This window comes from Oncorhynchus gorbuscha, linkage group LG07, assembly GCF_021184085.1.
Source record: "Oncorhynchus gorbuscha isolate QuinsamMale2020 ecotype Even-year linkage group LG07, OgorEven_v1.0, whole genome shotgun sequence".
In the NCBI taxonomy this organism is placed as follows: domain Eukaryota; kingdom Metazoa; phylum Chordata; class Actinopteri; order Salmoniformes; family Salmonidae; genus Oncorhynchus; species Oncorhynchus gorbuscha.
Genome location: NC_060179.1, coordinates 1,990,861 through 2,003,401, shown reverse-complemented (window position 1 = coordinate 2,003,401; position 12,541 = coordinate 1,990,861). Strand labels below are relative to the sequence as shown.

Genomic DNA, 12,541 nt, shown 5'->3' with positions numbered 1-12,541 from the left:
CCTATAATTTTACTTTCAGAATTTCTGGAAAACCCAGGAATTTCGGGAAAGTTACTGTGCAACTCTAGGGAGAAACGATGATGATGAGAATATACATTGTGTTTATATTCTGTATCTGCGTTCGATCAGTTGTCTTGGTGTTATTGAAACATGTTGGCATCTTTCCATAGATATGTATCTCTTCTGTAAGTGGACAGTATATGAATAAAATGGAACAAGTTTAAATCCTATACATCTCCTTGTGATTTCTGATTGTTGTGCACTTCTTCATCAATAGGGAAAAAGTGAGGTACAGTAACCTACCCAATAGGTTGCATCATTTCCACATCCTCCCTACGCCTCAACACGCTTGTGTCAAAGCAAAAGTCTTAGTAATATACAGACCTGGTCGTTCTGTATCATCAAATCAACCGATACTGATTGCTAAAACGTTTGCTAGATGTTTTTCATAAGTTGTAATATGACTGCGTTCCAAGTCACGTGTCAGAACAGACCAATGACCTTGGCTGTCCATGCTCCGCACCATTCTAGAACACCCATTACAAGGATTCCATCACAGCTTGTTAATCATTGAAGAGGTTCTCATTGAGAAGCTACTGTATCCCTGGACGAACACCTGCTGCTAACAGGTGGTCAGATAGGCTTCTAAGACAGAGAGATAACACTCGGATGAGGATGGGGATTGGTGGAGAAAGTGGGGGGAGGGTCGAGGCACAGAGGCTTGTGATTGGTGGAGAGGGAGAGGGTCAGGAGTTATAAAGGATGAGGATTGGTGAAGACAGCTTCACTGGCAACATGATGAAGATTCTTCTGCTTCTAGGATTTGTGGCAGTGGCCCTGGCTGAGGTGACGCGTTTCGATGGGTAAAATATCAAACTTTTATTTTGAAATATTTTCAAATCACAAGTTCTCAGAATACAACATAGAAAAATATACTTAGAAAATTATGAAGATAGACTCTGTACATTACAATCTATGCTACCATGTGGCTTATTGGTGATGAATGCAGACCTTGTGAATTACCCTGTGGACGACTGTATTCTGATCTGTTTATTAATGTTCCTAGAGATCTATAAAATGTGTTCTCTAACCCAGTTAACGTATAACGTTCTGAGAACCATGTGTTCCTTAGAGCTTGGTGAGAGCATGGTTGTCCTATGGTTAACTTGCATAAAACCTTACCACAATGTTCTGAGAGTGGTGCAAGGATAGTTTTGGAACATTCTCAGCACATTTATAGAAAAATATACATACTTTTTTGGGGGGGTATTTTATTACTTTAACAGCTTTGTATGTATAAAAAAAACATGCCATACTGGCTCCTTCCCGGTGGTGCACTGGACTCATTCCATGGATAGGAAACAGAAAAAAGTATAGTTTCAAATCTCTGATGTCGTGTCACAATAAAAAAATTATCTGTTTACAAGATTAATTAATTTTCATGTTTCTTATCTGTGCTTGGAGTTTAAAAAAAGAGTTTACCCAAAATAAGACAGCAGTGTTATTCATGGTAGGTTTTATTAAAAAACCTCCAAATATCCTATAATTATATTTTAATAAAACCCCCCATGGAAAACTTTGAAGGAACTAGAGCAAAATGTTCTCAGAACTTTCCTGGAAACTAAAAATAAATGTTCCCAGAACAGGCAAAATGTTCACTTTTACTGGTCAGAAAACATGGCTTCATTACCTCAACCAATGTGAAACAAAAACTCAAATTCCCACAACTTCCAAGAAACAAATGTGCTAGCTGGGTTTCTCTTGTCTGGCTGTCCAGGGGGAGTCTTCTATAATAGGTGTTCTATAATAACAGTGTAAATCTCTTGTCTTGGTTGTCCAGGTGTTCTATAATAACAGTGTAAATCTCTTGTCTTGGTTGTCAAGGTGTTCTATAATAACAGTGTAAATCTCTTGTCTTGGTTGTCAAGGTGTTCTATAATAACAGTGTAAATCTCTTGTCTTGGTTGTCCAGGGAGAAAGTGTTCCGTCTGAAGCCTGTCCTTGATGATCATGTTCTCCTTATCAAGGAGCTGGCCAACAGCATGGAGGTACATAAGAAACCCTTTCACTATTCTTAGCCGAGCCTAGCCAAGCTGTACTGGACTGGCCTGGTTACTGGCTACGATGCTGTAAAAGAAAAGAAAACATTTCATTTCAAATAATTTTGGTTCCCAGAGACTTATTTCAGGCCCCCTAGGTTCCCACACGAGAACCAGAACACTTTGCCTCTCTATGCGGTGAAGGACTTGTTTGAGGATGTACAGTATGTGTTAAAATGTATGTCTCCCTCCCTCCGCCCGTCTGTCTGTCTGTCTGTCTGTCTGTCTGTCTGTCTGTCTGTCTGTCTGTCTGTCTGTCTGTCTGTCTGTCTGTCTGTCTGTCTGTCTGTCTGTCTCCCTCTGCTGTTTGTGTTCAACTGTCTGTCTGTCTGTCTGTCTGTCTGTCTGTCTGTCTGTCTGTCTGTCTGTCTGTCTGTCTGTCTGTCTGTCTGTCTGTCTGTCTGTCTGTCTGTCTGTCTGTCTGTCTGTCTGTCTGTCTGTCTGTCTCTCCCTCTGCAGGTGGACTTCTGGAGTCCTGAGAGTGCTGACCTGGTGACCATCGATATTGACGTGGATCTCCATGTTCCTGCTGCCCACACTGACATGGTCTACACCATTCTGCAGCAGAGTGGCATGGAGACTGGGTAATTGTGCCATTGGAATACAGGAATACAGGAGTACAGGAGTGATGGTTGCTGATAATGGGCCTCTGTACGTCTATGTAGATATTACATAAAATAAGGATCGGTGTCCAGCTAGCGGGACAACTTCCTGTGAAACTGGAGGGTGTGTAATTCCCTAAAATGCCCTAAAATGTAATCAAACTATAATATTTATTTCGGAAAGAAGAATGTTCAATATGAAACCGATTTTAGCAGGTGCGCAACTTCATCATTGCGCGCAAAGATACGGATTTCCACGAGTGTCATCTTACACAAACTGTTATTTCTTATTAGTTTTTGAAGTTACAAGCGTGAAACCTGGAACATAGACTGCTGCCACCCTGTGGAAGCCATAGGAATTGCATCCAGGGAGCTATTTCGCAATATGAGCTTTCTCTAAGAGGATGGTCTCTCAACAAAAAAAACAAAAAAAATATATTGTGTTATATTTTCCTAAATTATTTGAATAGTTCTACAAACTTCAAAGTGCTTTCTTTCCAATGATACCAATTATATTTATATCCTGGCTTCAGGGCCTGAGCAACAGGCAGTTTACTTTGGGCACGTCATTCAGGCGGAAATAGAGAAAAAAGGGGCCCTAAGAAGTAAAAAAATATGCTTTTTCCAGCTACAATAGTCATTTACAACATTAACAATGTCTACACTGTATTTCTGATCTGAATTGTATGTTATTTTAATGGACAAAAATGTGCTTTTCTTTCAAAAACAAATAGATACTACCACATTCCCTTATAGATAATACATACTACACATTGACATAGTCTTTACCCTGCTGTAGGAAAGTGGGATGGAGACTGTAATATAGATATTGTATATAGATATTAGTGTTATAAAGAAATCTACTACTGTTATTACTGTTACATAGATATTACTGGATACTATAGTATTGTTATTACTGTTATATAGATATTACTGGATACTATACTACTGTTATTACTGTTATATAGATATTACTGGATACTATAGTACTGTTATATAGATATTACTGGATACTATAGTACTGTTATTACTGTTATATAGATATTACTGGATACTATACTACTGTTATTACTGTTATATAGATATTACTGGATACTATAGTACTTCATACTAATATAAATAGTATTTCTGCTCAGTGATGTATCATTGGATTTAGGTAAAACGTTGGGTGAAAAAAATCTGAAAATGGATGAGTTTTTCAATCAGTTTTCCACTTCGATTCAACGTCATCACATTGAATGTTTTGGTTGAAATGACGTGGAAACAACACTGACTCAACCGTTTTTTTGCCCAGTGGGAAGTATGTGGGTTACAGAGTGAAGCAAAAACTAAAGAGACTATTGACTGAACGTAATCTGACCTTGGCAAGGTCCATTGAAGGCAGTGTGTCCATGGAACTAGCTGCTAAAGAGACTATTGACTGAACGTAATCTGACCTTGGCAAGGTCCATTGAAGGCAGTGTGTCCATGGAACTAGCTGCTAAAGAGACTATTGACTGAACGTAATCTGACCTTGGCAAGGTCCATTGAAGGCAGTGTGTCCATGGAACTAGCTGCTAAAGAGACTTTTGACTGAACGTAATCTGACCTTGGCAAGGTCCATTGAAGGCAGTGTGTCCATGGAACTAGCTGCTAAAGAGACTATTGACTGAAAGTAATCTGACCTTGGCAAGGTCCATTGAAGGCAGTGTGTCCATGGAACTAGCTGCTAAAGAGACTATTGACTGAACGTAATCTGACCTTGGCAAGGTCCATTGAAGGCAGTGTGTCCATGGAACTAGCTGCTAAAGAGACTATTGACTGAAAGTAATCTGACCTTGGCAAGGTCCATTGAAGGCAGTGTGTCCATGGAACTAGCTGCTAAAGAGACTATTGACTGAACGTAATCTGACCTTGGCAAGGTCCATTGAAGGCAGTGTGTCCATGGAACTAGCTGCTAAAGAGACTATTGACTGAAAGTAATCTGACCTTGGCAAGGTCCATTGAAGGCAGTGTGTCCATGGAACTAGCTGCTAAAGAGACTATTGACTGAACGTAATCTGACCTTGGCAAGGTCCATTGAAGGCAGTGTGTCCATGGAACTAGCTGCTAAAGAGACTCAGCCGTTAAGTTCATCAGGAGTTGCAACAGAACATCAGAGAAAGTAAGAGACATGCTTCCGCTGTGGTAGAAAGAGCCATCAGTCGTGGTGTAAGGACATGGACTGTCCAGGCTGTGGAATTTAAAAAGGCATTGAACTGCAGAAAGAAAAAGAGAACATTTAAAAGACTGAAAACAAGAAAGAGACTTTCCAATGAAAGAAACATAATACTGCTTGACAGTATAATATTATACGTTAATTACTATCTAGTATGTACACTGAGTGTACAAAACATTAAAATGAAGAACACCTGCTCTTTCCAGGACAGACTGACCAGGTGAATCCAGGTGAAAACTATGATCCTTTATTGGCCTGTTATATCCACTTCAATCAGTGTAGATGAAGGAGACGAGATGGGTTAAAGAAGGATTTTTAAGCCTTGAGACAATAGAGACGTGTATGTGTGCCATTCAGAGGGTGAATGGGCAAGACAAAAGATTTTTAAGTGCCTTTGAACGGGGGTATGGTAGTAGATGCCAGGTGCACCATTTGTGTCAAGAACTGCAACACGGCTGGGTTTTTCACTCTCAACAGTTTCCCGTGTGTATCAAGAACGGTCCACCACCCAAAGGACATCCAGACAACTTGTCACAACTGTGGGAAGCATTGGAGTCAACATGGGCCAGCATCCTGTGGAAGTCTTTTGACAGCTTGTAGAGTCAACATGGGCCAGCATCCTGTGGAAGTCTTTCGACAGCTTGTAGAGTCAACATGGGCCAGCATCCCTGTGGAAGACTTTCGACAGCTTGTAGAGTCAACATGGGCCAGCATCCCTGTGGAAGTTTTCGACACCTTGTAGAGTCCATGGCTCGACAAATTGAGGCTGTTCTGAGGGCAAAAGGGGTGCAACTAGATATTAGAAGGGTGTTCCTGATGTTTGTTATACTCAGCGTACGTTGATGGGTGAATTGTCTCTGTTCTCAGGGTCCTGATTGAGGACCTACAGGCTCAGATGGAAGAGCAGCTGGACAACAGAACCCCAGACCCCAGAGTACACAGCTACACCAAATACAACAGTTGGGACAAAGTAAGATTCTCTCTATCCTTCTGTCTCTCTCTCTATCCCTGTCTCTCGCACTCTCGCTCTCTCTCTGTCAATATATCCTAGTACAACAGTTGGAACAAAGTAAGATACTATCTCTCTCACTACCACTGTCTCTCTCATCCCGCTCTCTCCCTTTCTCTTTCATCCCTCGATCTACGTGTATCTCCAGATCCAGGCATGGATCTCCTCCATCTCCTCCTCTAACCCCGACCTGATCAGCCGCCAGGTGATCGGAAACACCTACGAGGGACGTCCCATGAACGTTCTCAAGGTATTACTCACTCTATTGTCAACATTTATTGATACTGTTGTTGAATAGTCTGGTCAGTGGTCTATGAAATAGTCTGGTTAGTGGTCTATGAAATAGTCTGGTCAGTGGTCTATGACATAGTCTGGAGATTGGTCTATGAAATAGTCTGAGTAGTGGTCTATGAAATAGTCTGGTCAGTGGTCTATGAAATAGTCTGGTTAGTGGTCTATGAAATAGTCTGGTCAGTGGTCTATGAAGTAGTCTGGTCAGTGGTCTATGAAATAGTCTGGTCAGTGGTCTATGACATAGTCTGGTCAGTGGTCTATGACATAGTCTGGTCAGTGGTCTATGACATAGTCTGGAGAGTGGTCTATGAAATAGTCTGGTCAGTGGTCTATGAAATAGTCTGGTCAGTGGTCTATGAAATAGTCTGGTCAGTGGTCTATGAAATAGTCTGGTCAGTGGTCTATGAAATAGTCTGGTCAGTGGTCTATGAAATAGTCTGGTCAGTGGTCTATGAAATAGTCTGGTCAGTGGTCTATGAAATAGTCTGGTCAGTGGTCTATGAAATAGTCTGGTCTGGTCTAGTGAAATAGTCTGGTCAGTGGTCTATGAAATAGTCTGGGTAGTGGTCTATGAAATAGTCTGGTCAGTGGTCTATGAAATAGTCTGGTCAGTGGTCTATGAAATAGTCTGGTCAGTGGTCTATGAAATAGTCTGGGTAGTGGTCTATGAAATAGTCTGGTCAGTGGTCTATGAAATAGTCTGGTCAGTGGTCTATGAAATAGTCTGGGTAGTGGTCTATGAAATAGTCTGGGTAGCAGCTCTTATCCAGTGTAAACCTCTATTGAACACCATGTAGCCTACGTCAATCTCAACAACACAAACCTGTTGAACTAAAGGTTAAATGAGTAAAACATATCTCTACAGATCGGTAAGAAGTCCAGCTCCACCAAGCCCTCTATCTTCCTGGACTGTGGTATTCACGCCAGGGAGTGGATTTCCACCGCTTTCTGCCAGTGGTTCGTCAAAGAGGTGAGGCTCAGAGTGACATAGTATAACTCATTTAACAGGATATCAATGGACGCACAATGACACTTCTGTAATTCTATATCATATCATCTATATGCCCAGCTATGACATTTGGTTCCTTGGAAGTTGTGAGAATGTATGTTTTCGGTTTCACAACAGGTTGTTGGAAAGAAGCCATATGTTTCCTTAACATTGTTTTTAAACGTTCTGTGAACAGAAGGGAAAATGTTGCTTGTTCTGAGACTGTTTATTTTTAGGTTGAAGGGAGGTGGTTATGAGAACATTTTACTCGTTCCTTGACCGTTTTCCCGGGAGTTTTTATTAATGCTCTGCGAACAGACATTATTGGTTATTTGATAGTTTTTGAATAACTTCCTTAACTTTCACTGAATGTTAGCTTAGTTGTGCTATCTCTCCAAGCTCAGATAGGACATTCATTTCCTTCAGCATTAATCATGCAAACACATGTCTTTTATTATTGTGACACGGTATCAGTGAGATTTAAACCTATAACTATCTGTGGGATGAGTCCAGTGCACCACCAGGAAGGAGCCAGTATGGAATGTTTTTTTATACATACAAAGCTGTTCATTTTAGTCAAACAGACTTTATGTCAAAGGAAACGAGCACTATGAACATCAGTTGAGGCCAATTAGTGGGCGTGGTCAACACACCTGAACACACTTAACAAGATGAAGGCTAAAGAGAGGTTTGTTGACGCTGAGAACGGAATGTATAGGTTTTTAAATAACATTCTTAGAATGTTCTCCGAACGTTACTAAAGTTCTTAACGTTCTCGAAACAATTTGAGAACATGACTTTAAATCGAACCATGAGGAAGCCTGTGGGAAACTATGCTGGAGTACTGAAATTCCCACAGAAGAACATTAACGTCCTCTGAACTATTTGAGAATAAATCCCTATGTCAAACCAGTTTTGGAACGTTCCTACAACATTACCAAAATGAAGTAAAATGAAGTATAACTTTTAGGAAAAGTTATGTTAAGGTAATGAAATACCAAGAAAATTACATTTTTTTGCCAAGTTCCCTAAACGTGCTGAGAATGTTCCAAAGCTAAGCAACTATCCTGCACCGTTCCCAGAACGTTGTGGGAAGGTTGTATGCGAAATAACCATAGGACAACCGCACTATCACCATGCTATAAGAAAAATATGATTCTCAGAACGTTATGTAGCTAGCTGGGTATATTGTCCTCTTCCTCCATCGAAACAGTTCAGAACTCAAATTCATAACCCTCTCACTCTCGTCTTCCTCTCTCCCTCTCCTTCTCTTCCTCCTTCTTCCCAGGCTCTGTCCACCTACGGTAGTGACTCTGAGATGACCGGCCTGCTAAACCAGATGGATGTCTATGTTCTGCCCGTCTTCAACATCGACGGATACGACTTCACCCACAATAGCGTACGTTTTCCTTTAGCTGTTAGCCATTAACTTCTAGCCTGTTAGCCACTAGCCATTAGCCAGTTAGCCGTTAGCTGTTAACCAGTTAGCAGTTAGCCGTTCACTGTTAGCCAGTTAGCTGCTAGCCAGTTAGCTGCTAGCCAGTTAGCTGCTAGCCATTAGCTAGTTAGCCGTTAGGTGTTAGCCAGTTAGCAGTTAGCCATTAGCTGTTAGCCAAAAGTACACTAATTGCTGTTATACTGCATTACCTGATTATTGACACTGCCTGATTTCTGATGGCAAAAATGTGGTGTTTAACTACTCATTATACAGTATGTGATCAAATAAAAATAAATAATATTAGTCACATGCACCGAATACAACAGACCTTACAGTGAAACTCTTACTTACGAGCCCCTAACCGACAGCTCAGTTTTAAAAAATCACGTATTGCAGTATCACAGCAATTAGTGTACTTATGGATGTATGTTGTGGCTCGGTGTGTGTTTTGGACCTGTAGAACAGGATGTGGAGAAAGACTCGCTCCAGGATGTCTAGTTCCAGCTGCATCGGTGCTGATCCCAACAGAAACTGGAACGCTGGATGGTGCAGTGAGTACAGTCATATAAACCGTAACATGGAGGTGCATTTCTATAGAGATACAGTATAGAGTGTATTTATACTATATAGAAGTGTATTACTATAGAGATACAGTATAGAGTGTATTTCTACTATAGGGAAGTGTATTACTATAGACATACAGTATAGAGTGTATTTCTACTATATAGAAGTGTATTTCACCCTTTCACCCTCTCCTCTCTCCTTTCACCCTAACCTCTGACCCCTCTCCTCTCTCATTTCACCCTCTCCTCCCTCCTCTCACACTCTCCTCTCTCCTTTCACCCTCTCCTCTCTCCTTTCACCCTCTCCTCTCTCCTTTCACCCTCTCCTCTCTCCTTTCACCCTCTCCTCCCTCCTCTCACCCTTTCCTCTATCCTTTTACCCTAACCTCTGTCCCCTCTCCTCTCTTCTCTCACCCTAAATCATCCCTCTCTCCTTTCACCCTCTCAGCCACTGGGGCCTCCTCCAACCCATGCAGCGACACATTCTGTGGCTCCTCACCCGAATCTGAGATCGAGGTGAAGAACGTTGCTGACTTCATCCGTAGGAACAAGTCATCCATCAAGGCCTACCTCACCATCCACTCCTACTCTCAGCTGCTGCTCTTCCCCTACTCCTACACCTTTGAGCTGGCGGAGCATCACAGCGAGCTGGTCAGTACCTACCCCCTAACCCTGACCCTAACCCATAACCTCTAACCCTGACCTTGACTCTACTCCCTAACCCTGACCCTAACCCCAAACTGACCCATAACCCCTGACCCTGACCCTAACCCATAACCACTAACACTGACCCTACCCGCTAACACTGACCATAAGTGATCCCTGTCCACCAATCTCTTCGTCTCTCTCTCTCTCTCTCTCTCTCTCTCTCTCTCTCTCTCTCTCTCTCTCTCTCTCTCTCTCTCTCTCTCTCTCTCTCTCTCTCTCTCTCTCTCTCTCTCTCTCTCTCTCTCTCTCTCTCTCTCTCTCTCTCTCTCTCTCTCTCCTGCTGTAGATGACTGTTGCTGAGGGAGCTTCCAAGGCTCTCCGTAGTCTGCATGGAACCCAGTACACCAGCGGCCCAGGAGCTGCTACCATTTGTGAGTATACAGACCATGGCTACACCAGGCCTGTGAGTATACAGACCATGGCTACACCAGGCCTGTGAGTATACAGACCATGGCTACACCAGACCTGTGAGTATACAGACCATGGCTACACCAGGCCTGTGAGTATACAGACAATGGCTACACCAGGCCTGTGAGTATACAGACCATGGCTACACCAGGCCTGTGAGTATACAGACCATGGCTACACCAGGCCTGTGAGTATACAGACCATGGCTACACCAGGCCTGTGAGTATACAGACCATGGCTACACCAGGCCTGTGGCCTTATGCTTTATATAGCATGTTATTGAGAGCTGCGGAAGCTACAGTACAGCTCTACATTTGATTATCCAGGATATGAACCCACAGTGACTGAGTGACTAGGCCTCCTGTCGTACTCTGATTTGATGTATATTTAGCTGTGTAGTGTGTAGTGTGCTGTCCTAGCTATAGCGTAATCCTCCAGGATATCACCCATAATATGTTTCTCCCGATATCTCCTCCTCTCCAGACCCTGCTGCTGGTGGCTCTGACGACTGGGCCTACGACCTGGGGGTGAAGTACTCCTACACTTTTGAGCTACGTGACACCGGGCGTTACGGCTTCCTGTTGCCCGAATCTCAGATCAAGCCCACCTGTGAGGAGACCATGCTGGCCGTCAAGTACATCACCAGCCACGTGCAGAAGAACCTGTACTAGAGGGAACCAAGCAGAACCCCTCCACTGCCCAGCAGGGCCACCAGTTATGTTTTCTCTTTGACAACAAACAATAAAACCAGCAACATGTTTAATCTCACAACACCTCTCTGATTATAATGCTTTCTTTTGTCAATTAGTGATGGTCCAGACAGAGTGAACTACTGGACTGAGTATGGAAGCAGCTAGTATCTTCTGCTCTACTTAATAATCTATATCTATTCTAAAAATGACACTCAAATGATCCATAATCATATTGAAAGGAATATCTTTTGGGATAAGCACTCATCTCAAAGTAGCATTTTCTGTCTATTTGCACTGTCTCTTGATTCAAATGAGAATGGTGAGAGAAACAGAGGGAGAGAGAGAAAGAGAGAGTCAGTGAGAGAGGGAATGAGAAATAGAGAGAAAGAGAGAGTCAGTGAGAGAGGGAATGAGAAATAGAGAGAAAGAGAGTCAGTGAGAGAGGGAATGAGAAATAGAGAGAAAGAGAGAGTCAGTGAGAGAGGGAATGAGAAATAGAGAGAAAGAGAGTCAGTGAGAGAGGGAATGAGAAATAGAGAGAAAGAGAGAGTCAGTGAGAGAGGGAATGAGAAATAGAGAGAAAGAGAGAGTCAGTGAGAGAGGGAATGAGAAATAGAGAGAAAGAGAGAGTCAGTGAGAGAGGGAATGAGAAATAGAGAGAAAGAGAATCAGTGAGAGAGGGAATGAGAAATAGAGAGAAAGAGAGAGTCAGTGAGAGAGGGAATGAGAAATAGAGAGAAAGAGAATCAGTGAGAGAGGGAATGAGAAATAGAGAGAGAAAGAGAGGTCTGAGGATTCATTGTGGGTTTATTACCAGATTCTCAGGGGCCCCCTATAGGGTCCTGGCTTTCAGCCAATGAGGAGAGGGCATCTATCCGCCCCTAAGGATTTGGGTCCGGCAGCAGTAACACAGGACGTGACAGCCATAGAGTAAAGTCTCCATGGCAGCACCTCATGTCTGACTGTAGAAAATAACTGGGCCACAGATCTACTGTCTATCTATTGCACGGGAACCAATCACAGATCTACTGTCTGTCTATCTATTGCATGGGAACCAATCACAGATCTACTGTCTGTCTATCTATTGCATGAGAACCAATCACAGATCTACTGTCTGTCTATTGCATGGGAACCAATCACAGATCTACTGTCTGTCTATCTATTGCATGAGAACCAATCACAGATCTACTGTCTGTCTATCTATTGCATGGGAACCAATCACAGATCTACTGTCTGTCTATCTATTGCATGGGAACCAATCACAGATCTACTGTCTATCTATTGCATGGGAACCAATCACAGATCTACTGTCTGTCTATCTATTGCATGAGAACCAATCACAGATCTACTGTCTGTCTATCTATTGCATGGGAACCAATCACAGATCTACTGTCTGTCTATTGCATGGGAACCAATCACAGATCTACTGTCTGTCTATCGCATGGGAACCAATCACAGATCTACTGTCTATCTATTGCATGAGAACCAATCACAGATCTAATGTCTGTCTATTGCATGGGAACCAATCACAGATCTACTGTCT

The 12,541-nt window shown here is 42.5% G+C and overlaps 1 protein-coding gene across 1 annotated transcript; it reads left to right on the top strand.

The window, feature by feature from the left end:
- Positions 1 to 735: 735 nt before the first annotated feature.
- Positions 736 to 11,074, top strand: cpb1 (carboxypeptidase B1 (tissue)). The gene is made up of 11 exons (XM_046355406.1): positions 736 to 863; positions 1,973 to 2,048; positions 2,559 to 2,683; positions 5,766 to 5,868; positions 6,056 to 6,157; positions 7,067 to 7,171; positions 8,478 to 8,588; positions 9,088 to 9,178; positions 9,639 to 9,841; positions 10,185 to 10,269; positions 10,790 to 11,074. Exons 1-11 carry the CDS (start codon positions 763 to 765, stop codon positions 10,975 to 10,977), a joined length of 1,290 nt encoding a protein of 429 aa, XP_046211362.1. The 5' UTR covers positions 736 to 762; the 3' UTR covers positions 10,978 to 11,074.
- Positions 11,075 to 12,541: the final 1,467 nt, after the last annotated feature.